Genomic DNA, 26,247 nt, shown 5'->3' on the forward strand with positions numbered 1-26,247 from the left:
ATCTGTCCTGGTGGGAATCAAAAGCCAGTCTGTTGTTCAAAGAAATGATGATCAATTCACCATCTGTGTTCAGTTAATACAGCGTTTCTCAGCAATTTACAAGACGACCAAACTGCAAGGCACTACTTTTCAGAACAATAGTCAAGTATGAGACGTGTGAATGACTACAGAAAGATCAACTAGTTACACCAACAAAGTATGAATAGCAAATTAAGATAACACTTCATAGAGCTATATTTTTTGAGAAATTGCACCGTTCTAAAATCAAAATTGGTAATCTATATGTAAACTTGTTTCACCATTTGTAGTACTTGCTAATTCGCTTTAACTCATGAAAATCTTAACACTTTTACACAGAATGTCGGTGTTCTCACACAAAAAGTGAGTAGTAACTGAACAGGAACACCTAACGTGGCTTTGCAAAACTAATGGAGGAAAAGAGGCATGTATGCCAGTCAGTGAAACTTGCTGTGCATCTGCGAGTTTTGAGAATGAAGCACAGTGTCCTGGACTGATGGTGATCAATCACCCACCCCACTTTTAACTAAGCACAGACACTACAACCACCAAAGAAATGTGTTGATTAACACAGTTTTGGTGAATTATTGAACTGCCCAGAGCATGCATGGAAAAACTAAGCAAAAACACAATAAGTATCCATGTGCAGAGAAGCCTTACTCAAAAACTCATAAAAGCATTGGCTTTCGGATTCTTCTTGCTAAATAATAATGTCAAAGATGGAAAATAGATGTGAACGTTTTTGAATTTGCACAACGCTCTGACTGCTGGAGTTCACCACATTCTCAATGATTACTGACTTGGAACACCCAAGCTCCTTCCATAACCTTAAAACTACAACTAAATTCTGCTTCAATAATTGATATTCAACAGTAGTAATTGGGGGAGGGGAGCAAGGCTGGACAAACATTTTTTTAAACATAGCATCAGTTTTCATGTCCCCACACTTGTCACACTCGCCTTTAGTATGAAAAACGGAAAATGCAAGCAAACTGCAACTTTTTCTTTTATAAATATTTATACTCTGTAAAGCTAGACAAAGGAAACATACAATATAGTTCCATTCACTCAACTACGAATGCATATCAAAATAAAACACTCAACCCCCACACAATCTGAAAAGCCCAGTTTTAGAGGCATCAGGCTCCTCATCTATTTAATCTGTGTAAATTGGTTCAACATTTGTAAGGTTTAATTTAATCTTATCTAGGGATAATCAATCTGTATGTCACAAAGATGTACGGGGGGTCCTAGGGTAACAAATGCAGGCTCTGACATTAGATGTCATTTTAGAACTACAGTGCACTAGCTCACATCTAGCTTAAGATGTATTGCAGAACAGTGACATACACCATAGGAAAACAAAATGGCAATAACTTTCCACTAGCTCTGCTTTGTGTTAGCATGCGTCTATACTGAAATATAAACACACTGCCTAAGTATTACCTATGTAAGCTTCAGAGCTCAATTTTAACAGCCGGTCACAGAACACTTGGGAATACATGACAACATAGTGAGGTGCAAAAGGAATCATATCCGAGAGATCTTCAAACACAATTTCTAGGATTGGACTCTATGCCCACTCAAAAACGCTTATTCAGTATAAGACATAGCTTTCAATCAAAGTGCTTAGAATAGAAAAAATTACAACACCAATTGTCTGCTTTCGTCATAAAGGGGATAGATAATACGAAAGAAACTAACACCTGAGGCGTTTTCTCATCAGACATTACTGCTTAAATATAAGGTTTTTAACTATGTTGCAACAGTTGTCTGTAATTCACGTGTTATACCCGTTTACCAGCTGCAGTTCAGGTTACCCATTTACCAGCTGCAGTACACATGTTCATACAACGCAAGATAATTTATCACTTAAAGTGGAGGACTGCTTAGAAAAAAAGACAAACTGAGTATAAAACTACTCAAGATCAACATACACATTAAACATTTCTTATACAGGATCAAACTAAAATTATACAATGACGCTCAGCAAAGGGGATTTGAACAGAATTGTAGGCACTATTAGGCAAAAGGTAAGTACTTACAATTCCAATAAAGGGGCCAATTTATTTACACGATTGTTTTTAAATTATTTCTCCACTACATTACAAATAAATATTCGTGGTTAAACAGAAGGTGTGCTTTTCTGACGTTTTAGCTGATGCGAGAGGCTTCAATCCTCATTTCAAAAATACTAATTAAAGCTGTAAGGAAAATAATATGAGAAACAATTGAGAACAATAAATAAATCTGAAAGTCCAACGAAAAAAAAAGGGGGCGGGGGGGTGGTTCTTGCTATCGTTTTTTCAGTTTCTTTGCTTGTTGTTTGAATTTCCTTTTCAGTTCTTCTTCCTCACGTTTCATCTCTTCCAGGTCCTCTTGTACACCTAGCCGCAAACTGCCACAGATAACGAAGAAAAGGAACACATTTATTAAAATCTTCACGTTTTGTTTGTAGCTTTTTCAAAAGCAAAGTCAAGTTACACATCACAAAAACATTTCATATCCCGCTGATGTCATAAAAGATTTAGTATACAAAAGTTCATGGCAAATCGACAATTAGAAGTATACATAAATTCAAGTACCCTTCTGATGGTTCTTTTCTCCTTTTCTATAAATATTAGACATGAATGCTGCGGCTATTACATTTAAAATGGACATTAAAAAAATACAAGAAAAATATCCTTGCCCACTTTGCCACTGGATTCAAGGTAGCCTGGCTGATGAGGGTGTTACCCCAAAACCGGTCCCAGGATGCTTGTTTCCGGTCCAGGGAGGACCTGGCTTGGCAGTTCGGGCTGGACTGTTCCCATGAGGAACAGGGTCGAAACTGATTAGCATATGGCTGGGGTCAGAATTGGGGTGGCAAAGTGAACACAAGAATGATGAGGAATTTAATCCATATCTAATAGTGAACGGGGTGAGTGTCTGAAAAGTTTTAGTGCTCCGTCCATCATCCTATTAGGTTTGCGTCGTTCGCCCGAAAGTTGGATGGGTATGCCCAGACGTGGGTCCTTTTCTCACTTTATCACTGGATTCAATCTAGCCTGGTTGATGGGGGAGTGGTACCCCAAAACTGGTCCCAGGATGCTTTTTACCAGTCCGGGGAGGACCTGGCTTGGCAGTTCGGGCTGGACTGTTCTCATGAGGAACAGGGTCAAGACTGATTTACATATGGCTGGGCCTGAACTGGGGTCGCGAAGTGAGCAGAAGAACGATGATGGATTTAACCCAGATCGAATAGTGACTGGGGTTGAGTGTTTGAAAAGTTTCAGTGCTCCGTCCATCATCCTACTGTGTATGCTATGTATGGCTCCATGACGGCGCATCCAGGCAGGCACTAGAGTAAAGCTTGAGCTCTGGGGCCATCTGCTGGTGAAGGAGAGCTAGTTCAAGTTTTTTCAATGCAGTCTGGCGTCTTAGTGATATTCATGAAGTGAGGAATCTGCAAGTAGAAGTATCCATCGGAATATTCCACATAAAGTTGAACTGGAGTGCCAAAAATATTTTTTCTGAAATATATGTAGGCAATTGTTTGCCTAAATATATTATCTCATCTAAAGTGTTCTAAATTCACAACATGCCTGCATGAAGAAAATGGCATCACTACTCATTTGTAATAATTGATTAAAAGCGAGCAAGGGGGCTACATTCTAAGATACCCTGTATTTGTGGTGAGTTTCATGGCTCCCCTCCCACACACCATCCAGGTTATAGGATCCATGTAGCAGATAACATCGTTGATGCCTCATATTGCTCTGAAGGACAGGGTTGAATTCATGCAGTGCCCGATGGGCTGGTATGACAGGTCATTGCATGGACTGTTTTTTTGTTTGTGTGAGCCTGTTTTATGGTCTGCTGGGCCAGGTTTTACAACCGATTTCCCGAATATTAAAATAAACATTTACGGCAGCAAGCTAGAATCCATACAGTCTTCCATAACTTGCAAAACACTTGTACTGCATGTTTCTACAAATTCAAACTGCCCCAATATGTATACATGAGGCTCATTTTAGACTTTAGAATTCACTAATGGGGGCAACTTTTTTTTTTGGGGTGGCTGGGCCTCTTTTCTGTCTCAGTTCGACAATGATGAAAGATGCCTTGGTGACAAAACCCAAGGTCCCCCCTGCCCCACCCCACACACCAACTGGGCTTTCGACTTGCCTCTTACTGTCTTTCCTATTGTTTGTGAGTTGTACACAGTCGAAGTAGGCTGGGGCAATAGGCATTATTGAAGCTTCATCCAAGAAAAGCAAAAATCGATTACTTACAAGTATTTTTAGTGTGAAACATACTGGGATTAATATACAAGTATGGGCATCTATTGGTCAAGTTTTTATACTCTTAGCTCTTGCAAACATTTCCTGCTGCCTAGACAATCAAACAAGGGGCTGTTGTGAATAATGACGGGTGCTATTTTTGGTCGTACTCCTTGATGCTTCCTAGCAACTTATATACACAGATTCACTATTTTAGAAGTCGGCCTTTCGACTCATTCCCAAAATCTGCATTTGCATTTGTCTCCGGTCAGGCATGGGCTGGAAATCAATTTCTATTTTATTGGACTTGCTTGTTAAACATAAACACAAAACTATAAGTCTGGAATACAAAGAAAAATTCAAGACTACATGACTTACTCACACTTTACCATGGACAGCTTGAGAGTGCACTGTGAAAGAAACATATCACGTACTATGTAGAATATTAATCTTCTATATGGAAGAATAAACTCCAACAGTACTTTAGGAAGTATACTGCAAGCCACAAACTTTCCATGTGTTGGGACAGGTCTTTCTAAGACCTTGGATTTTGAATAAGAGTACCCACAGGCCACCATGTATTGTACCAGTCACCGGCAAACATACATCACATCGCACAAACACTCGTGCTGCACAGCATTATATAATAATAAGATGTAGACAAATGGTGAGTTAATCACACATTACTTTAACAATATACAAGCAGGCCAATAGGCCCTACTTCAGTGGCACAGGTAAAAAGGCCAGTTCATACTGAACATTATTACTAAAACAAGGTATGATGCCACCCAACCACCGTGCTCATGCCAATTAACTCCTAGTAAGGACAGCAGCCCTTTACCACTGTGAAGGTAGCACTTTAGATGCTCCTCCCGTTCCAACAAGACCGCAATCCTTGAGACAGGCCTATGTCATAATGCACACGCATGATCCGTGTTCGCCCATGACCAAAAAGGAGCATCAGTGATCCAAATATCGTTGCAGCTGGGACACTCAGAGAAGAGGTGCACACTTTTCTGGCCCAACACATGGGAAGTAGGGACTTTCTCCAAGAGCTCTTTTAAAGATCTCATCAAACCCAAACACAGATATCTGCAAGAATTCCTGTCGCTAGATACAGCTTTCCGTAGGTGTACGAAATTACTATGTTTTGCAGGGAGTAACCGCAGATTTTTGCTGCTGTTGAGCTCTGTATTTTACCCTTGCTAACCAGTGGTAAAATGTGTGTGCAACTCCTTTCAACATGGTGAAATTAGCATACCCCTAATTGGCATCTTCAACTTACCTATAATTCTTTAGTATATGGTACCGAGTGTATCCAGGGCCTCCAAGTTAAATGTTACTATTAAGCTGCAGCACCCATTGTGCAACCCACTGCAGAGACAATAGCACAACTGTGCAGGTTTAAACTTTCGACCTGTCAAAATAAACTGTTGGCCTCAAAACTCCTTTTAAATATTAAACGGTAACGCCAAAGTAGGCCTTACTGCCCATAAGGCAGACTGCATAGTATTTGAAAGTAAGATATGTAAATGTTTAATGGCATACATGTACTTATACAGTGACAATAGCCTAAAAGCTATTTTCACTTTAGCAGGTTTGATTGTTTTATAGGAGAGCATTAGGATACGATATTAAGTTTAATAAACGTTATCTCTGCCTAGGAAACAGCTACAATTTCAATTTTTGGACTTGTTATAATATTAATTACAAGCCAAAATCATTGGTGGAGTCAGATTTGTAACTAATACTGTAGAAAGAGGATTTTAGAGTTACCCCAGACGGAGGTCCCTGGAAGCTAAATCTGTATTTTGCTCTTCTACCTGTGCCAGCCAATAATTAGTACTGAATAGGCATGAATGAGGTGCGAACCTGGTCCTGGGAACAAACAATAGGTTGACCTAAATGGTCAGGGATGACCTATCTGAACTTGATAGACTAAGCAGGGTGAGGACAGGAGGATCATTTTTCACATTAAAGTGTCAAATCTTGGTTGAATGTCACATCCTGATTGACAGGTATCCTGGGGTCTTTCATTGCCCCTGCCCCGCCCCCCACCCCCACCCAGCCAGACAAGCCCCAATCAGAGTGGGCCACCTTTTGACATTATACTGTTGCAGCCTGTTTGACAGGTTTGTTGGGCTTACATATAAACACATGGGGCACAATTCAAAGAAGAGGAAAGTATGCCCAATTATTTTTTGTGTATCTCCTATCTGGCTGCTGAAAAATTGAGGTACAGGCCATGGCTAAAACAGTATTTAGGTATTAGGTGTGGGAGGACATCTATAACTACCATAGTACATTTCACACACACATCCCTGGCCCTCAGAGGCCAAGTCCAAGATTAGTGTGGCTGAAGTCTTCGAAGATCTTGAAAATGCCTAAAGTGAGTTAGGTTAGTCCTGCATACTTTTACCCCATTGGTTAGGATTTTGGCCTGCGGACATTTCCACCCGCTAGCTCAAGCCAGGCATAAATGTGCCACCCCCAGGCACACATTTCAGAACATTCCTGGCTGGACCTGTGGACTAAACCTGCGGTCTCAGACCTGATAAGAGCCAAGAAGACTAGCCCTGCTGTCCCTCTTGTACCCAGGACAAAGAAGTGGATGCCCAGAGTCACAAGGTTGACCTCCTGATAAAGCTACAGCGACACAACAAGATACAAGAGGCCTATTTCTATAACTGCCCAGTGCACCGTTGGCCACTGAACTTGGACTGGACCCTCCTGGTGGCCTTTGCTTGCCACCCTGCGAGTCTTTAAGTGCTTACTTAAAATGTAAAAAATTCACATTCCCAGTTCCACTTATTAGATTTATGTAATTTTAGTGCTATATTGTTCATTAAATTGAACCCTATTTGCGGAGAGGATGTGGCCTGACGGCTAGAGCAGTCTACCTCAAATCAGCAGAACCAGGTTCGAGTCTCGGCGACGATGCTCAACATACTGTGATTTTGGGTAAACCACTTAATTTCCCTGTGCCAAACAAAAACAAGCATTGGCTATGCCAATAGGCCTCGCATTTGCGAGAGTTACATCTATTGGTGTAGTAAATGGCAATGTCCTTTACTTATGTTTTTGGTTTGCAGTGCAGTGGAAGTATGTGAAGCCGCAATGAAAAGCGATGGCGCAGGGAAAACAATAGCTGAAATCTAGGCTGTCAGTGTGGGGCTCTCGGTCATAATGTCACTGAGAGACAGGCTGTTGCCAATGTGAGGTGTGTATGTGCAAGGCAAGTGAACATGTAGTCCACTGCTGTTTTTGGAGCCTACAGCTGGAATGACAGTGGGATTCTAGGCTGTATTATTATAGTGCTGTTCTGGGCTGCTAATAAAGAGTCTAAGTATGCTTTGCGGGGGCATAAGCCCATGGACGGAGCAGCTCATCCACTAATGGACGCCAAGTAGGTGGGAGAGCCCCACCTCCTTACTGCTCGTCAATAAAGGAAAATGCTACTTACCAGTATGCATCTGTTCTTGGCATGTAGAGCTGTAGATCCACACACTTATGCATAGATCGCCATCTGGTGTTGGGCCCGGATGTTTGCACTTTCTTGTTCTCCTGAACACCCTTTGGAAGTCACGGGATAGGTGGCTCCTCCTTTGGACAATAGTGCACATGGGCATCGACTCCATCGTCAGATTGTTTTTTCGCCAAGAAGGGAAATGATGGAGTTTGGAAGAAACAGAAAAGATGCCTATGTATGCTGTATCTAAGTAAGATAATACTGGAACAGATAAAGGTAGCCAGGGAGGTGGGTGGACGTATGTGGATCTACAGCTCTACATGCCAAGAACAGATGCATACTGGTAAGTAGTATTTTCCGTTCGAGGCATATGAGCTGTAGATCACACACTTATGCATAGATTGTATAGCAGTACCCCTCCTTAGCGGCGATTACCAGTGTCTGTTGCAGTAGTTTAAAATAGTGTTTTAAGTACTGCTTGGCTCACACTAGCTTGTTGTTTTGCCTGCACATCTACACAATAGTGTTTTGTGAATGTGTGCAGTGTAGACCACGTAGCTGCACTGCAGATGTCATCTAAGGAAAGGTTCCATAAAAAAGCCATTGAAGCCCCTTATCTTTCGGGTAGAGTGTGATTTAGGGGGAATAGATAATGTACGTTTTGCTTTGTGATAGCAAATTTGTATACATTTGACAATCCACCTTGCAATCTCAGATTTTGATATGGGATTGCCTTTATGTGGTGGTGAGAAGGATACAAAAAGTTGTTTTGTTTTGCGAAAAGGTTTTGTTCTGTCAATATAATAAAGGAGTGCTCTTTTTACGTCTAGAGTATGAAGAGCTCTTTCTGCGACTGTTTGTGGTTGCGAGAAGAATACTGGCAACTCAACAGACTAATTAAGATGAAAAGGATAACTTTAGTAAGGAATTTGGGATTTGTCCTGCGAACCACTTTGTTATGATGGAGTTGTAAAAATGGTTCTTGAATAGTTAGTGCTTGTAGCTCGCTGACTCTTCTAAGAGAAGTAATGACCACAAGGCAAGAGACTTTCCATGTAAGAAATTGTAGCTCGCATTTATGCAGAGATTCAAATGGAGGGTCCATTAGTCTTTTGAGGACAATGTTTAAATTCCACACTGGTGAGGGTGGTACCCTAGGAGGAATGATTCTTTTAAGGCCTTCCATAAATGCTTTAATGGCAGGTACTATGAGTATTGACAAGTGTTGTCTATTTTGCAAGTAAGCTGCTATGGCAGCGAGGTGTAACCTAATAGATGTGTATGCTAGATTACACCTTTGAAGATGTAGTAGGTAACATAGGATGTGTTGAATAGACACATCTAAAGGATTGATGCTGTTATTACAGTATATTACAAATCTTTTCCACTTGGCTGCATAGCAGGCTCTAGTGGTGGGGTGTCTAGCCCCTTTGATAACATTCATACAGTCAGGGGGTAGGTTAAGGTAACCAAATTCTAAGACTTCAGGAGCCAGATCGCTAGGTTGAGCTGTGCTGGGCCCAGGTGTCTGATCTCTCCACGGTTCTGAGTTAGGAGGCGTGGGGAGAGGTGTAGTTCGTAGTGCGGGACTACTGATAGTTCCAGCAGTGTTGTGTACCATGGTTGTCGGGCCCATGTTGGAGCAGCTAGGATGAGTGTCAGTGAGTGTTGCTGCAGTTTGCGTACCACCAATGGAATGAGTGGGAGAGGCGGAATCCATATTGCATTGCCTTTGGACAATGGGTGTGGATATCTGGCGGCGAAGCTTGGGCATTTTGTGTTGTAATGTGTGGCGAAGAGGTCTATCTCTGGCAGCCCCCACATTTGGAAAAAAAGGTTGAAGAACTTGTGGATGAAGTTCCCACTCGTGAATCTGTTGTGTCTGACGACTTAACAGATCCGCTATGCTGTTTTGTACTCCTGGAACGTGTTGGGCTAGGAGAATTTTGTTTTGAGGAATAGCCCACCTCCATATACTCTGCGCTAATTGAGAGAGCTGTAGGGAGTGTGTCCCGTATTGTTTTTGTATATAGTACATTGCTGTCATATTGTCGGTGCAGACTAGGACAGCTTTGCCTGATATTTGTTTCTGGAATGATTTTAATGCCAGAAATATAGCTAGTAACTCCAGGTGATTGATGTGGAGTAATTTTTGCTGAGGTGTCCATTTGCCTTGCATGGTATGATGGAATAGAAGCGCTCCCCAGCCGGGGAGCGATGCGTCTGCTGTTAGTACAATCTGTAGAACCGGCTCTATGAATGGTCGCCCTTTGGAAAGGTTTTGTGTGTTCCACCACTGCAGAAAGCGATGCGTGCGGCCATCCACCGACACCAGATCTGTCAGCTGACCTTGAGCCTGGTTCCTCTGACGTACTAAGCATTCCTGTAGGGGACGCATGTGGAGTCTGGCATGAGGTATTATGAATATGCAAGAGGTCATCATCCCTATGAGCTGCATGAACACTCGAGCTGGAAGCGAGTGTTGTGGTTGGAATTTTGTAATGAGACTCTGTATACTTGCTATCCTGGGTGGACTGATATGCAAGGCCTTTTGTGGTGTTTATTGTTGCACCGAGATACTGTTGGATGTGGAACGGTTGTAGGTGAGACTTTGTGAGGTTTATGGTGAATCCTAAGTCATGAAGTAGTTGGATTGTGGCGTGTCTGTGATTTACACCCTGGCTGTATGACTTGGCTTTTATGAGCCAGTCGTCTAAGTATGGGAAGACGTGAATTTGTTGTCTTCTTAGGTGAGCTGCAACTACTGCTAGACATTTTGTCAAGACTCTGGGTGCTGTGGTGACTCCGAATGTGAGAACCTTGAATTGGTAATGCTGACCGTCCACTACAAATCTGAGATATTTCTCGTGAGTGGGTGTGAGAAGTTGGCCTGATGTATGATGTCACTAGTTCTAGTGTACACCTTATATCAGTCCAAATACCCTTATGGTGATTGGTTGTAAAGTCAACCTTATAGACCAGCTATCCTAGTGGTAGCATGGACAAGAGCAGTCTTAGGCTAAACTCTGAATGGCATGTGAAGCCAGCTGTGATACCATATATAATCCCTTGAATACCAAATGAAAGGACACCACAACAGATATATATATAAAATAAAGTGTATTTATTCTAGTCAAACCCTCAGCACTCTTTATGAGATTAGAGGTAAGTACAACACAGTCTTATTTATGCATACATTGAGTCACACAGGTAAGTAATACAGTTAGGCCCTAGGGGCCACGCAAACCATATACTAAGTAAGTGGTATAAGGACCACTGTCACGGAAATAGGATAGGCCTAGGCAATCGCTGGGGCTACACTATACTACCAAAGGTTAGGAAGTGGGAGGCCCACGGGATTCAGGTGCAGAGTGGAAACACTCACGCGTAATGCGTAAGAGTCACTAGCAATAGTACAGTTTAGAAATAGATAGATTTAGGACACTTCCGGAGTAGCTAGGAAGTCGAGACTGGAAAACTAGACACTAGGATAGTCACTATCCTGATGAGCACCGGAGTACCCAAGTTACCTAGCCCACAGGCTGCGGGTGCATAGGGGTGAAGTTGCGTCGGGTTTCGTCGTCGACTCCTATGGATGCCTGAAGAAAGATGCTGACAGGCAGTCAGTGAAGAGTGTCTGGTGGATCCCAAGGCTGGGATCAGGAAGGAAGGATACCTGCAAGCAGAGGGGACAGAGTCAAGGTCACTAGCCAGTGACCACGTGGAACCAGGAAGGAACCAGGCGTTGTCGTGAAGATTGCAGGTGAAGGTGAAGCTTGTTGCTGCAGCCACGAGGACCAGGGAACGTCGAGGACGACCAGGAGGCGAGCTGTCCCACGAAGGCTCTTGCTGTCGGCGGCGTCCAAGTTGGACTAGGACTCACCAAGCCTTGGCAAGCGGAACCCACGAAGAACGGAGGACTTGCTTCTGGTGCAGACCAGGAAGGTCTGGGGTGCTTCTCTTTTGCAAGGAAGCGGGAGCCAGTCTGGAGGAGCCAAACCAGCGCAGAAGATTTCAGGATGCGTCGTCACAAAGGCCACTAGCCAGCGGGCAAGCAACCGGACAGACGCGGCAAGCAGGAAAATGCAGAAGGGCCCCACGCAGGACTCGTGGAGTGTGGGGGGCTGGTCTTCGGTGCAGATGGTGCTTGGGGGTGGGGCTTCTCAATCCCCGGTGCACAACTTCGAGGGTGCCTCAGAAGCTGCGCTTGAAGATACTAGCCACTTTTCCCAGGTAGCCGGTCCCACGTCTCTCGTCGCCTCCACGGATCTCAGCTCTGCTGTGGATGTGGATCAGGGTCGGAGAAGTCTGGAAGTCAAGGCTCTGGTCGGGCTCTGCAGTCGGTCCCTCGTAGAACTTTAGCAAAGCAAAGGGTAGTCTCTTGATGGTGCCTGTTTGCACAGGGTAGCCACTCCTTGGCCAAAAGGGAGATTCTTCAGTCTTCTTCTTTCGTCGAATGTCGAAGGTCCAGAGTTTCTGTTCAAGTTGCAGGTTCAGGATAATCTAAAGTCTTGAGGCCCAACTCCCACTCTTATACTACCTGCTAGGTCACGCCTTATGGGTGGGACCTGGGAGGGGGTGGTTACACCCACTTCCCTTTGTCCAGTTTCGCGCCAGAGCTGGGGCTGGAGTGCCCCAGCGCCGGTTTGAACTGGACTATGCAAGGAACACCTTGTGTGCCCCAGGCATGTCTCATTCCTTTCAGCCCACCCTGCCCCAATACACTAAAGGCTGTCTGGGGAGGTGCTAGCACCTCTCCAAGCAGGAAACCTATTGTCCAGGCCTCCCTGGCTGGGATCACTCCCAGCAGCAGGAGGTCAGACTTGTGTCGTGGCAGCAGCATCCATTTTGTGATGCTGAGGCTTTGGTCAGAGACTAACAGTGAAGTATGATTTTAACATGTCTTTCCCTCTAGAAGGGGGGAATAATATCCTCATGTCCAGAAATGGTATGGGGGTATTATTCCACAGTGTTAGACACCTTACACGACATGTTTCGATAAAGCCAAACCATAGTTACCATAACCGTTTAAGATTATAAGGCACTTTAAGAGTATATGGTAGGCTATATCATAGAACAGCTATAAGGACATGGTTCCGAAAGCTGCAGACAGGCTCAGCTCATGCTAGAGCACCATCTCACATTTTACCAAGCACTCTGCCTCCAGGATTGTTAAGGCCTGCCATAGGAGTGGCTGATAGGTACACATGTGTCTATATGTAAGTTAGGTATAGGAATACTACACCTAAGCAAGGGGTGATTACACGACCTTGCCCCAGCTGAGTGATCAGCCAGTTGTGTCAAAGTGGAAGGCCAGGCCAGGGCTGGCATAATACATGCTGCAGCCCCTGGTAGGCCTAGGGTACACCTATGCCCTGGGTACCTAGGGTACACTGTACAGGGGCCAATAAGGTGACCCTATCCAAATGGGTTATGCACCTAAAGTACATAGTATCAATTTAGAGAGAGAACAGCAGGGCTGTGGGTCTGATTAGCAGGCCCACAGCCACATCTAAGTCGTAAACCAGTAAAGCAAAAGCAAAAAGTGGGGGTGAACATAGAAAGCAGACCCTACTCTCCTACAGTGGGGTGAATGGGAATATGGAAGTAGGCGTCCTTGAGATCTAGGGTGGTAAGGAAATCAACCTTGTGTGAGCAGAGGAAGGACTTGTTGAAGTGTGACCATGTGAAAATGGTCTGATTGCATGTAAAGGTTTAGGGGTCTGAGGTCCAGGATGGGTCTCAGGGTTCCGTCCTTCTTTGGAACGAGGAAGTAAAGGGAGTAAACTCCCGTGTTTTGATGATGCAGGGGAACTGGTTCTATTGCATGTTTTTTGTAGGAGTGAAAGCACCTCTTGTTTTATCAGCGATAAATGTTCTGTTGACATTGGGCGCTGTCTGGGTGATATGTTTGGGGGGGTAGAGGGGAGTTCTAGACAGTAACCGGTTTGAATGATTTGTCTCACCCACCTGTCGGTAGTGATGTTGTTCCAGACAGGTGGGAATTGTAGCAGTCTTCCCCCAACCGGAGTGGAATGGTCCGGGGGGAGTGGAGGGAAGTCACTGGGTGGGGGTAGAGGCGGAGCGAGTATTGTTAGTTTTGCCTCTGCCTTTGTTATTATTGCCTCTGTAGCCTCCTCTATGATAACCTCTGGTGAAGGTTGTTTGGGTGAGACATTTGTAGGACGTGGAGGGGTTGTCAGAGGAATATCCTCTGGAGGTAACCTTATAATGGGAGAGACAAAATGAACGTCTGGGAGCTTGCGACTGCAAGGGTCCCCGATTGATTTAGCCATGTCGGTGTCTTTTTCATCTTTTCTAGAGATGAATCCACGGCGGGGCCAAATAGATGCTCTTGATCAAATGGTTGGTTAAGTATAGGATTTTGAACTTCTGGTTTAAACCCTGAAATGCGTAGCCATGCATGCCTACGTAAAAGGATACTTGTGTTGAAGGCTCGGGAGTCTGTGTCTGCCACATCTAGAGCGCAACGAATGGAGGTGTTTGTTATAAGTTTACCCTCTTGTATGAGGTCGTTGGCTTTTGCCTTGTATTTGTCTGCGAGGTGTTGTAATAGGGTTTCAAACTCATCGTAGAGTGACCTATCGTATCTATCCAGCAAAGCTTGTGTGTTGGCGATAAGCCATATGTCGGCTGCTTGTGATGCTGTTCGTTTACCAGAAGCGTCCAGGAGTGTTGACTCCTTGTCGGGAGGCGGAGCATCGCCTGATGTTTGTGAGTTGGCCCTCTTTCTGGCGTTGGACACCACTAAGGAATCCAATGGTATATGTCCCTTGATGTAAACAGGGTCTGCTGGGGCAGATTTGTATTTTTTCTCTATTCTGGGGTTAATAACCCTAGCCCTAACAGGGTCTTTGAACACCTCAGGAGTGTGTTTAATTACCCCTTTTAACATAGGGAGGACAGTAGTGGACCTTTGAGATGTATCAAATGTGTCCATTAGAAAATCCTCCTCTACAGGGTCTGTATGTAGAGCTACCCCGTGGTATTGTCTGAACGAGCTGGGTGAAACCCATAGTGTCCTCTGGAGGGGAAGGTCTAGAGGAATAGATGTAGTCTTGTGGCACATCAGGGACATCTGGCATGCCATAATTGTCCCATGGGTCGCCTGAGGTGTAAGGCTGACTAGGATCCCCTAATGGTTCATCGTCTGCACCCTCTCCTCCGTCGCCAGAAGTGTCATCATCGTCCTGAAGTGGAGGAGATGGTGAGGGGAGTGGAGATAGAGTAGGGGAGTGGTGTGGAGGGGGAGGTGGAGAAGGAAGTCTGAGAGGAGATGTAGCCATGTCTCTCTTCTTTAGTGGAGATGGAGCCAGTACAGGCATGTCCATTGTTCTCTTCTTGGTGCTGAGAGTTAGTTGACTTGTTTTTGGGTCTTTAAGAAGAGTTTTTTGCGTTGGATCCGGTGGAAAAAGCTCTTCTTGTGGAGGTTGGTCTTTTGGTCCTGACATTTTGGGTTCCGAAAGTTTGTGTGGCGCCGAATCTGGAGCCGATTTATGGTGTTTAGGCTTGGAATCGAGGGATTTCTTGATTTCTGAAGGTGCCTGATGAACCGGTTGTTTTTTTGGTTCCGAGGGTTTTTTCGGTTCTGTAGGTTGAGAACCTGTACTCTTTGGTAGTGGCTTTTTACTCGGTTTCGATGACTTTTTCGGAGTCGAGGGGTCAGTACCAGTAGGTTTCGGTGCAGAGTGCGATTTGGAGCCAGTGGTCGGCACGGAGGGGGGGGGCGACAGGTTTTTTTGGGTGCTGGGGTTTCGGCACCGACGGCAGGCTGACTCGAGCCCAAGTAGCCTGAAGGCTTACGTGTCTACTTCTTTGTCGGGCCCGAAGGCGGGACGTGGGAATTCTTGCACCGGTGTGCCCCTAAGCCCTAAGGTGTTACCGAAGCCTTTTTCGGGAGTGGGTGGAGGGGGTCGGGGTCGACATCACTACTTACTACCCGCTGCCCTGGGGTGATGTATTCGATGTCAGAGTCGACTTTGGAGGCGCTGACTAGGCCTTCTTCGACCCGCTCCTGCTCTGGTACATAGTCGCCCTCCTGGAAGATGTCATCGGGAATGGATGTCGACGATTGAGCCATGCATGTTCGAGCTAGACGATCCCGGATAGTTTTCTTGGAGCGGAAAGAGGCAGAAGCTGGGCAGTCTCTGGCCTCGTGCTCCGGTGAAAGGCAGAGGTTACACACCTCATGCAGGTCTGTGTGTGGAAACTTGGATCCACATTGAGGACACTTTTTAAAAGGAGTCTTTTCCATGAGCCAGCGTAGGTAGGCCCGAAGGCCTTCTTCGACAACCGGAATCGAAGACGTCGGGGTTGTAGAGATGCGTGTCGAGTAGGGAACACGATCGAGACAATACCTGAGAAAAGAGTGAAGGATTGCGCGTCGAAAGTTGGCACCGAACTGGAGCGCGATAAACACATCCGAGCTCGATGGCGGAAAAGGTCGATGCCCATGCGCACTATTGTCCAAAGGAGGAGCCACCTACCCCGTGACTTCCAAAGACTTTCCAGGAAAACAACTAAGTGCAAACATCCGGGCCCAACACCAAATGGCGATCTATGCATAAGTGTGTGATCTACAGCTCATATGCCTCAAACACAAGGATATTGTTACTATGCCGTCAGGGGTAGGAAACACTATATATAAATACAATTACTGTATGGAGAACAAGGGGTAAGTGGGTAGGGATAGTTTATCGGAACACAGAAGGATGACTAGACGGGACAACCCCGGTCCTGGACAGATAACTGTATGGCCATTTTATAACGATGCAACTTGTCAACTGGGTGCCTTCAAACCCATAATTTAACAACATAAGGGCATTACAGCAAAAAGCATGTACTCTTAGAATAAGTCCGATTCCGTTCGGCCACTACTGCAAGGCAATGCACACGGATTCCTCAAGTGCGCTGCAGCTTCCTGACAGATTAGCAATGAACAATGCACAATTCAGGCTGCGTCTGTCACCTGAGAGAAATGTTTATTAGGTCAGCGGCGCTGTATTAAATCAACTTGCCGCAAGCCACGGTACCTGTAGTGGTAAAAACAGTTGTGCCTAATTAAGGCAGAACCTGTGGAATAAACAAAGATGTTGAGTTAAACTGCTGGAAAATTACAACTCCAAAGTTGAAAAGGGAATGCTTTCGTACAGAGGAGGTGCGGCCGCACTAAATACAAGATCTGAGACGGTGTTAAAGTAACGTGGCAGGAGGGTTAAAGGACAGGGAGGGGAGCAGCAAGCAAAGGAGATGGAGGTGTGGCTGCAATGATAACAAGACTAAAGAAAAATGATCACTTTGTGGTATACTTTTGATGTTGCTTGCACAGGGTCCTTAATGCAAAGGAAACCTGAAATGCATACAATACATGGCAACAAACTATTTTCGCCTGCTAGGAAGCGGGAGCCATTCTCAAACAAGCGCGGCCACGAAAGTGAAAGTGACCACACAGAACAGATGGCACCCTGCGTGCCCCTGCGCGCTCTCGCAAGCTGCAGGCCGCCACACGCACGAGTGAAGGTCTTGAGTGATTGCAAGATGTCCTCTCCTAGAGCAGTGCATGCGCACTGCGCTAGGCGAGACCTAAAAATGAATGTGTCCTTGTGTAACGCAACTGGTGCTCATGTCAAACTCTCCGAAAACTTCGGGTCAAGTTTGCGCTATATAATAATAATAATAATAATAATAATCCACATTTTGTAAAGCGGGAAAAATCACCCGTAAGGGTCTCTAGGCGCTGGGGGTCGTCGGGAAGATTAAGCAAGCTATTGCTCAGAGTCACATGGTGCTGGGCTAATCTGCCGGCGGCGCCGGGGATCGAACCGTGATCCCCAGATTCCGGAGTCAGTCGCCCTGGCCGCGGCGCCACACCTCTTCCCGATATATTTTTTTTATTAATCCAATTCATTTTGGGATTTTTATTGTTTTGTATTTTGACTTTATTACTGTTTTTAGAGCCGCATAAATTCTTTACACATTGCCTCTCAGTTAAGCCGGTCTGCTGTGTGACAGAGCACCTGGGGGTTGAGCTCAAGGTCAGTTAGTGACTTTGAGGATTCACCCTGACAAGGATTGCAGTTATTAACTGAGGTGAGCACCTATCTCCTCAACTACTACCCTGATTTCTTATACCAGCATAATCTCAGTCAATTTGTTTCCCCGCAATGTGTGGCGATTAACTGTAGTCATCAAAAGCAGCAAAAATTGGCAGCCGCTTTTGCGCCTCTTATTTCTGTATTGGTGTATGAAACATCACAATACCACTCAATCTACACTGCTTAGTTGAACATGCAGTGTAACTGCACAAAAATGTGAATATAAATGAACTTGCCAGTGGCATTAGGACACAAGCTGAATGCCTGGATGCTATTTTTAGATCTCCCTATTGTGGACAACTTACTATAGGGCTTTGCTAACCACAGATTAGCTTTCTTGTAAATCTCATTGCTTGAATTTTATCAATGCCCATTATTCCTCTTTTTATGTTTGTCCCTCCCTAAGTCAAGCTTCTTAAACATTCTTTCGATTGGTTAACACGTATCCATCCAAATCCCCACTCCACTTTCTTTTTCCTTCAGACACCTCAAGGGAGTGCAAGTTTTTCTCCTCATTTATTGCTCCCCCCCCTCACATCCTTGTTCCCATGCTACCACCCCAAAGCTCATCTGCTGCTTTCCCATCAGCTTTTATTTTTTAATTAAACACTCCTCCCAGCTGAAATGGTGGATTAAAAAAAATACAAAATGTCCACTGCATCAAAATGTATAAAAGTGCAAAAGTGCCTGCATGGTGATGCATGCGTCAGTACTCACACTGCGGTTCTTTTTTTTTGGGGGGGGGGGGGGGGGGGGGTAGCTGATGTTCTGCATGGGCAAACATGTATGTTTTTTGTTTTTGCTGATACAGAACAGCAACAGGCACTGACAGAGCCTAAAAGTGGGGTAACGCCACTGAAAGGACAAAGTTGTTGGCTTAACCAGTGTGCAATAGTCATTAAACATGCAGAGTAAAATACTGCTGAGCCCAGTCTCAGGAACTGTACGCCTCTCCATACAATTGGTAAATAATATATTGAAAACCTTATCCCATGACTTGCCTTCAGATTTGATAACAAGCTTAACCAGAACTGAATAAGAGCTCAAAACCACATTGTTAGAGTCTTTTACTGTCACTGCATATCAATTTAGATGGAAATGCCATTTGGGCCATGAGCAATTTGACTGTTCATAGTTTGCCAACAAAGAAAAGTCAATGCTTATTATTATTGAACAAGCACTATAAAAGCTAGGGTTGGCAAACGTGCAGTGAACAACACAGCATATGGGTGTAAATATACAGCTTACACAAGACCCAAACAACAGGAGACCAGTGACATAATCCTTATGGTTTACCATGTACAAAGACCAACCTTCAGGTATTGAGCGAGAGAAGGGCGGGCGGTGAGGGTTGTGGCGTGAAAGTCTATGTCTGCGGTCACTCAGAGTTTCACCATCTTCATTTCAGACTGATATGTTATCAACAGTAAGCAGGGGCTTTGGCTGCCCAGTGTACTCATGAATGCCACTGGTATAGAGAGTGACAGCTTAGGTGACGAAACTTCGCTCTGCACAGGAACTGGGCTGGAGTGCCAGAAGTGCAAAATTCCAGCCCCACCAGCACAACCTGGTACAGAAGAGAGGCTTGGGGGTCAAATCCATCTCAGTTCACAGACTAAGCCTCAGTGGGAGGGCAACAACACAGAAGTGGTAGCCAAAGGTATAGTAGCTTAGCCAGTGAGATTCGGGGGGTTCGAACTTTTAAAACCGCAACGGCCACAGGGTGAATGAGTGAAGTGGCGAAGGTTAAAGTAGGACTGTACCCATTACTGATTTGTATTAGATGGGCCTGTGGGGCTGATTTAGAGTTTGGCTGAGAGGTACTCCATTGCAACAGAATACCCTGTCTAGACATCAGGACATACGACAGGAAGTCAGCAACCATAACATATAACTGTGAAGGGCAACAAGTCCGGATCACAGGAGCACTGACAACACACCACATGTCAGGACCAGAAAGGGACGTCATATGTAAATGAATAATAGACTGAGGCAGAGCCAGTCGACTTCAAACCAATGGACTGCAGTGGAGGGAAGAGACCAAAAGGCCAATGGAGAAAGGGGAGGAGAGGGGGGTGAACATGAACAGACCTCACACTGGACGGCCCAGGGCGTAGGGATGCAATAGGACACATGAGCATACCACCCAATCACGAGAATGGGTGGAGCAGAGCAAGCAAAACAGAATAAAGCATCCCGTCTAGGTGTGAAGTGAAAATGTCACCCCGCAGGAAGACAAAGCCACCCGAAGGAAGGCGAATGTAGGAAACCCGTCCTGAAAAGCTCCTCGCAGAACAGGGAGGATGGGCGGGCATTAAGGAATATGCGACTAGACTGTATCTCTACCAGATACATCGTTACCAAAGGTAGGTAACTCGTCCATCTGATAGAGACATCTAGCTGCAGATTTCTTAACTTAGAATAGATAGCAAAGCCATACCCATAGAGGAGGCAGGTATGCGACCAAACCCCACCAAGTTACAAAAGAACTTCGCCGTCAGAGTGACGAAACACAGTGGGGACAGAAATGCCAGCGCAGCCACCACCACACCCTGAAGCTCTGAAAAGAGCGGAAAACAATGGGAGGCAAAGGCACCACAAGCCGTCAAAGAACATCACAAAAACCCCGGTATGTATACCGGGTTTGAGAGAAAGAAGCACAGAGCCAGAAACGTTGGTGCGGAAGTGAGAGTGCATGGCTTCATACGAAGAGGAACTGAACCTAGGTCCGAAGGATCCGCAGGAGCAGATGTGTCAACAGGAAGCAAGGCCCAGAGAGGGAATAAAACGGTATGACAGCGCGTACCGGTCGAGTGTGCACAACAGTGGAAAAAAGTGCAGAACCTGCACCAGCTAAGACACGTGGAGCAGCAGTAGCAACATGCCGACCCATGGCCAGAAAGTGCCGGTATTACCAGAACACAGGACACTCTAGTACGCAGTTGCTCTTTCACAAAGACATGTGAGAGGGCAGACGGCAACAACCAGAAGCACCCATAACAGAAACACAATAAGACTGGTATTCATGTGGAAGACAGGAATACAATTAAGCATACAGTGTGGATGCCAGAACCACACCAAGTATAGGGAAATCCTCCTGTAGGGTAGCGTGAGCAGCCCAGATGTGAAGGACGCATCACCAGGTAGGCAACCGGCAAAAAGGGGCCTCCGGCACGCCAGATACACACACAAAAGCTCGCACCATGAGCAGACCGGGGCGAAAATCACAGACACAGCAGCAAGGAACGTTGCCTGCGTGACCCCGCTGTGGGAAGAGCACAGAGTAGATAAATGTGAAAAAAGATACACATCTAAAAAGGATGTATTGCATAAAACAAGACAAGGCTATGCCTTAAGTACCAACAGTCATGTTGAAGTAGAGTTGATCAGGACAATGTCCAGATCTGTATGCGACATCAGCCACCAGTCGGGGAGGAGCCACGGTCCCCCGCTAGACAGATGCGGAGATGGCAGGACAAAATAGTGGAAACTAACGTAATGGCCTAAGGATGTACAGACTTAACCACCCAAGAAAGCGAGCATCCTGAAGAGAACACTTCCCCTGAGAGTGTTACATCAGGAACCCAAAGCAGAAGCTTGGAGAACACCTGCGCGAAACGCAGTAGGGAAATAGGAAAAAACTCCTGTTTGGGAGGTGCCCAGAAAATGAGGGCACAAGGCATTGTACAGCATAGACGTACATGGTTAAGACGTCACCGCCTATAGACAAGGCCAGACAGGGCTGAAGTATGACACAGGACTACCCATCCCCGAGAGTGGAGGGTAGAACTAGTCACTGCAGAAGCGGAAGAAAGAACGCAGGCACCATATGATAGCAAACATACCAGGGTGACCCCACACTACGCACAAACACCGAAGAATTGTGCCGCGTAGCGGCTCTGCGCTTGCACTATAAGATGTCAGGGTGTCAGCCACGGAAAAACTGTGCCAGAACGGAAAGGAACAAGGAGTCCCAAGGGACATTGGCTGGCGAAAAGAAGAGCAGCCACATGGACAAAGAGGAACACAGCGAAGCTGAAAAAACTCCTCTGGAAAAGGCAGGCGAGTCACAGCCTCATGATAGCGAACCCCTACTGAGGCTACGGAGTACTACGGACAACCGTAGACCCCAACTGTAACTGAAAGTACAATAGAGCGACGCCAACGTGTGGGTCACATAACAGCAGAGAGGACAGCTGATCCACAGAAAAACCTCTGTGAGGAAGACTCCATAGGAAGGTACCAAGCCTTCCCTGTAGGAAGACAGATACAAAATAGCCAGCAAATACCCCACATAGGGTAAGTCTAGGCCCCTGCGAGGGGGGTCCTCTTGGGATAAGGTCACAGTCAGAGGACTGAAAACAGGGCAGAACCAGCCGACCGGTAGTACTGAACAAAGTAAAACAGGGCGAAAGTACTGCCTACACCATCAGGGTACTACGATAAGAACCCAGGACCCAAAACAAACAAGGAAACATCGCCTACACAGAAAAACTAGGCCGCAAGGCCAGAAAGCCACGGTAGACCAGACATGAGGCGGGAGACCGCTGAATCAGCGTGGCAGTCAAAAAGGTCCACGTCATTGAATGGAAGATCCCGATGAGCATCCCGAACACTGTCTGGGAAACGACTGTCACGCAACCATGCATGGCGGCGCAAAGCAACCGCCCGGGCAAGTGCCCTACCCACAGAGTCAGTTGCATCAATGGACGATCGAAGGGAACATTGCACCATTCCCCTGCCATCGAGAAGAAGGCGATGTAAGTCAGCCCGTGGCCCATCTGGGGGAGAAGGAAGAAGGAGCTCAACTAAGTCCCAAAAGGCAAAGGAAGCACGTGCGAACACACAAGACGTGTTTAATGCACGTATGCCCGCACCGGCAGAGGCAAAAATGTGGCGACCACATGTCTCCAGCCACCGAGATTCACTAGTGGGCGGTATCAAGGGTAAAGTGGAGGAAGGCTGCAAGTCAAAAGCCGCCTGGAGAACCAGACCCCGAGCTCTAGGGTGAAGGGACAGGCATAGAGGATCATCTGGAGCCGGACGATGCCGGCGAGCAATGGCCCGATCAACAGGGTCACCAGAGGAGGGCCGTGCCCAGGTACCAAGCAAGATGTCAAACAAAGACCTACCAAGTGGCAGAAAAGGCTCCACCTCAACTGGCTTCATGTGGAGGTGATACAATAAAGGATCAGAAGGCGGGGAAATCACAGAGGGCTGAAAGCGAAGAATATCTGCTGCCCTGCGAATAGCCCGTGCAAAAGCTGCACTAGCCTCAGTCGCCATTCTTGGGGGCGACAACCAACCGTCGGTAGGAGACGGTTGGAGACTAACCTGTCCACTAGAGAGTAAAAGTGGAGGAGCCTGAGGTTGATCCGAAGGCCACGGAATGCTAGGTACCTGCACTAAGGGGCACCTAAACGACCTCGGACATGGGGAGCTCAGATGGACGTCAACCTCCTGTAATAGAGGAGGCGTAGGCGACGGCACCAGCGCCGACCGACGCCGAGATGGCATCGGATCGACATCAGGAATCTCCAGAGGGGACTCGGCCTGGGTGCGGTCCGACAGCGATCCAACCCCTAAATGCGGGGAGGAAAGAAGTCGACAGTCTGCAGGAAGCCGCGCGGTGACTGGACGGATGGGCTGGACGGATGACTGGGAGGGCCCTCTGCGCCGTGTCCTGTTGAGGTCATATCGACCCCGGAACCGGAGTCGATGCACGTAGCCGGCACAGAGGACGAATCTGACGGCGAAGACTCGACATGAGTGCCCTCCATGTCTGTGGGACCCGAAGGCGCACCAGGGAGAGGGGGTGACGCCAAAGAAAGAATGGAGGGCCTTTGAATAATCCTCCATTTGGGCCCGCGTCGCTCCAACCCCCGGAAAGGGAGGGTATGGGGGAGATGACTGCTGGGCGCCGGTGCCTGGCAAAGACCGAGAGCAACAGGCCCCAGCATCACGTTTACGGGAGGACGACCTCCGCAACTTATGTTTGTGCTTACCCGCCTCCGAACGACGTCCGTGGGAACGACCTTGTGAGCGGGCCCGATCCAGAGAGGGCGATCGAGGGCGCGAAGGTGCAGGACCGGACAGCCGTGCGGCCAGCAACTTCATACAAGGCTCCCTTAAGGACTTAGGTTTCATCTATTGACAGGTGTCGCACTCTTTGGAGTCGTGGTGCACTCCCAGGCACCACATACAAATGGCGTGCATGTCCGTGACAGACATCTGGCGCGCACAGGTCTCACATGCTTTAAAGCCCGAAGGCATTGCGCACTGTGCCGTGACGCCGAAAGCGTCGAGAAGGCCCGAAAAACAGGACACGGAACCCCTGGTTTTCCAGGATCCGTGTTGGGATGCGGAAAAGAAAAAAAACTGACGTCAGGGCGTCGGGAGGGGTTTATATGGCTCCACTGACGTCACGTCCGTGGACGACTTCAGGGTGGAGTCGTGCGGTGCCACCCCCGGCGCACAGATGTGCTGCTGCGGAAAGTTTTCCGGATCCAATCTGACACCTGGGGATATTCTAAGTTAAGGAATCTGCGGCTAGATGTCTCTATCAGATGTAGACTATGTCGTTGTCGACGCGGTCGGGTGCCTTCAACGGAACCACCATCGTCAACCAGGATGACGACGAGAAGACTGTAGTCGTCCAAGTAGCGTCGACTATGAGTTCGTCGGCGGTATTGAAGCCATCGTAGTCACTGGAAGCGTCGGCAGCGGGACCGTCGTATTAGTCATTTACGATGTAGATTTATCCGACGATGGGGCAGGTGAAACATGCTCAGAAGTTTATTTCTGTGTCGACGGTGAGTCAGATGTGAACGCCGTCTGCGATATTAGCTTTCTTGGAGACTGTTATTTTCATTGAATGCTCTGAAGATCGTTTTTCCTTTTTATGGCTTTTCTCAGTAGGAAATTAATGCTTTTCTTTTAGTGAGGTGCCTGCATCTTCCCGACAAGACTTTTTAGAAGTGTTTTTGAGAGGTCGCTCTCCCCTTTTGGATGTTTCCTGAGAAGCCTGTGAGGTAGAGCTCTCCTCACCCTCAGAGACTTCGTCAGATTTGTGTTTTAGTTTCTGAATCCAAATCAATAACCTACCCTCTCGGTCTATAAGGGTTTTGATTGAAAATGTCCTACAAATTTTGCAGACTTTCACCTTATGTTGAGGGTAAAGGCAGTAAATACAGTTTTTATGTGTATCCTCCGCATGTAGTCTATTCTTACGGCATGAATCACACGACCTAAAGAGACCTTTCTTTGAAGAATCCGGCAATTTGAGTAGAAATCTGGAAATTTTAGGAAAAAACTGAGCAGAGCTCAGGGAGACTCCCTTTCACATGACGTACGGTAGAAAATCTGAGGAACCTAGCCTCTCTTGGGATTGTTCTAGAGGGTGCAGTCGCCTGATTGGCTGCTGCTTAAGTTTGGTTCATTTTTACAAAAGAGAATGAATAGGCTATTGCAGTGACTGTTCATTGAATTGTATTCTATTGTTTATTATCTACTGCTTTTATATGTATACCGTGGGACTCCCACCATGACGATGATTTAAGAATGTGAATCTATGAAAGAACCAATACTGGAGAAGATAGGTAACTTGTCAAACCTTTCCTAACACTTACACAGTGATGCGGAGAAAGCCTTCGACACCCTTGAGTGGCCCTTCCTCAGAGAGGTCCTTGGTAAACTGGGTATTCCTCCACTTTCGTTTCCCTGATTACGCTTACGTAAGCCAACCCTGTGGCTTGCCTCCTTGTCAATGGCTCGCTCTCTGGGACGCTCCCCATCACAAGGGTGACCAGGCAGGGATGCCCCATCTCCCCCGTCCTTTCCATCATCACTATGGATCCCCTGGTCCACTACATGCAGGACCGCCATTTGCACCGTGGTCTCCAACTTACCCATAGTCCGCTCTTACTCTCCCTATACACGGATGCCGTTTCGCTTTTCATTCGACACCCGTCTGAAAACTTGTCCCCCCTTGGAACAGGAGGTGATCCGATTCGGTGAACTGTCTGTGCTCTGAATCAACTGGGCCAAATCAGAGCTGTACCCGTTGACGGACGTGGCGCAGCCAACACCGTACTAAATAGTTGGGCATATAGCTCCATATGTACAGGGACCAAGTTCTACAACTAAACTACGGACTGGCAATGGCCAAACTTGCCTTCCAGGTTGACCGCTGGATTAAGCTGCATCTATCCATTGCTGGTCGTGTATCCATCATTAAAATGATCATACTCCCTTGTTTTTTATATTTTTTTATATTCCTATCCCACTACCCCAAACTTTTTTCCACTTGCTACGTGGCCGCCTCCTTCGCTCGTGTGGGCTGGTGGTCACCCGTGCGTCCGCTGGGAGACACTCACTCTCCCTT

The 26,247-nt window shown here is 46.5% G+C and overlaps 1 protein-coding gene across 1 annotated transcript in view; it reads right to left on the reverse strand.

Annotated features, from left to right (window-relative positions):
• Positions 1-1,017: 1,017 nt before the first annotated feature.
• The window catches only part of SPTY2D1 (SPT2 chromatin protein domain containing 1), a 239,443-nt gene continuing 214,213 nt past the window's right edge, over positions 1,018-26,247 (reverse strand). The window contains exon 6 of the mRNA XM_085648050.1: positions 1,018-2,416. Coding sequence (XP_085504176.1) covers positions 2,314-2,416 — 103 coding nt within the window. The 3' untranslated portion in view covers positions 1,018-2,313. The remainder of the gene's footprint in view (positions 2,417-26,247) is intronic.

Source organism: Triturus cristatus, chromosome 3_2 (genome assembly GCF_964204655.1).
Source record: "Triturus cristatus chromosome 3_2, aTriCri1.1, whole genome shotgun sequence".
Taxonomy (NCBI): Eukaryota; Metazoa; Chordata; class Amphibia; order Caudata; family Salamandridae; genus Triturus; species Triturus cristatus.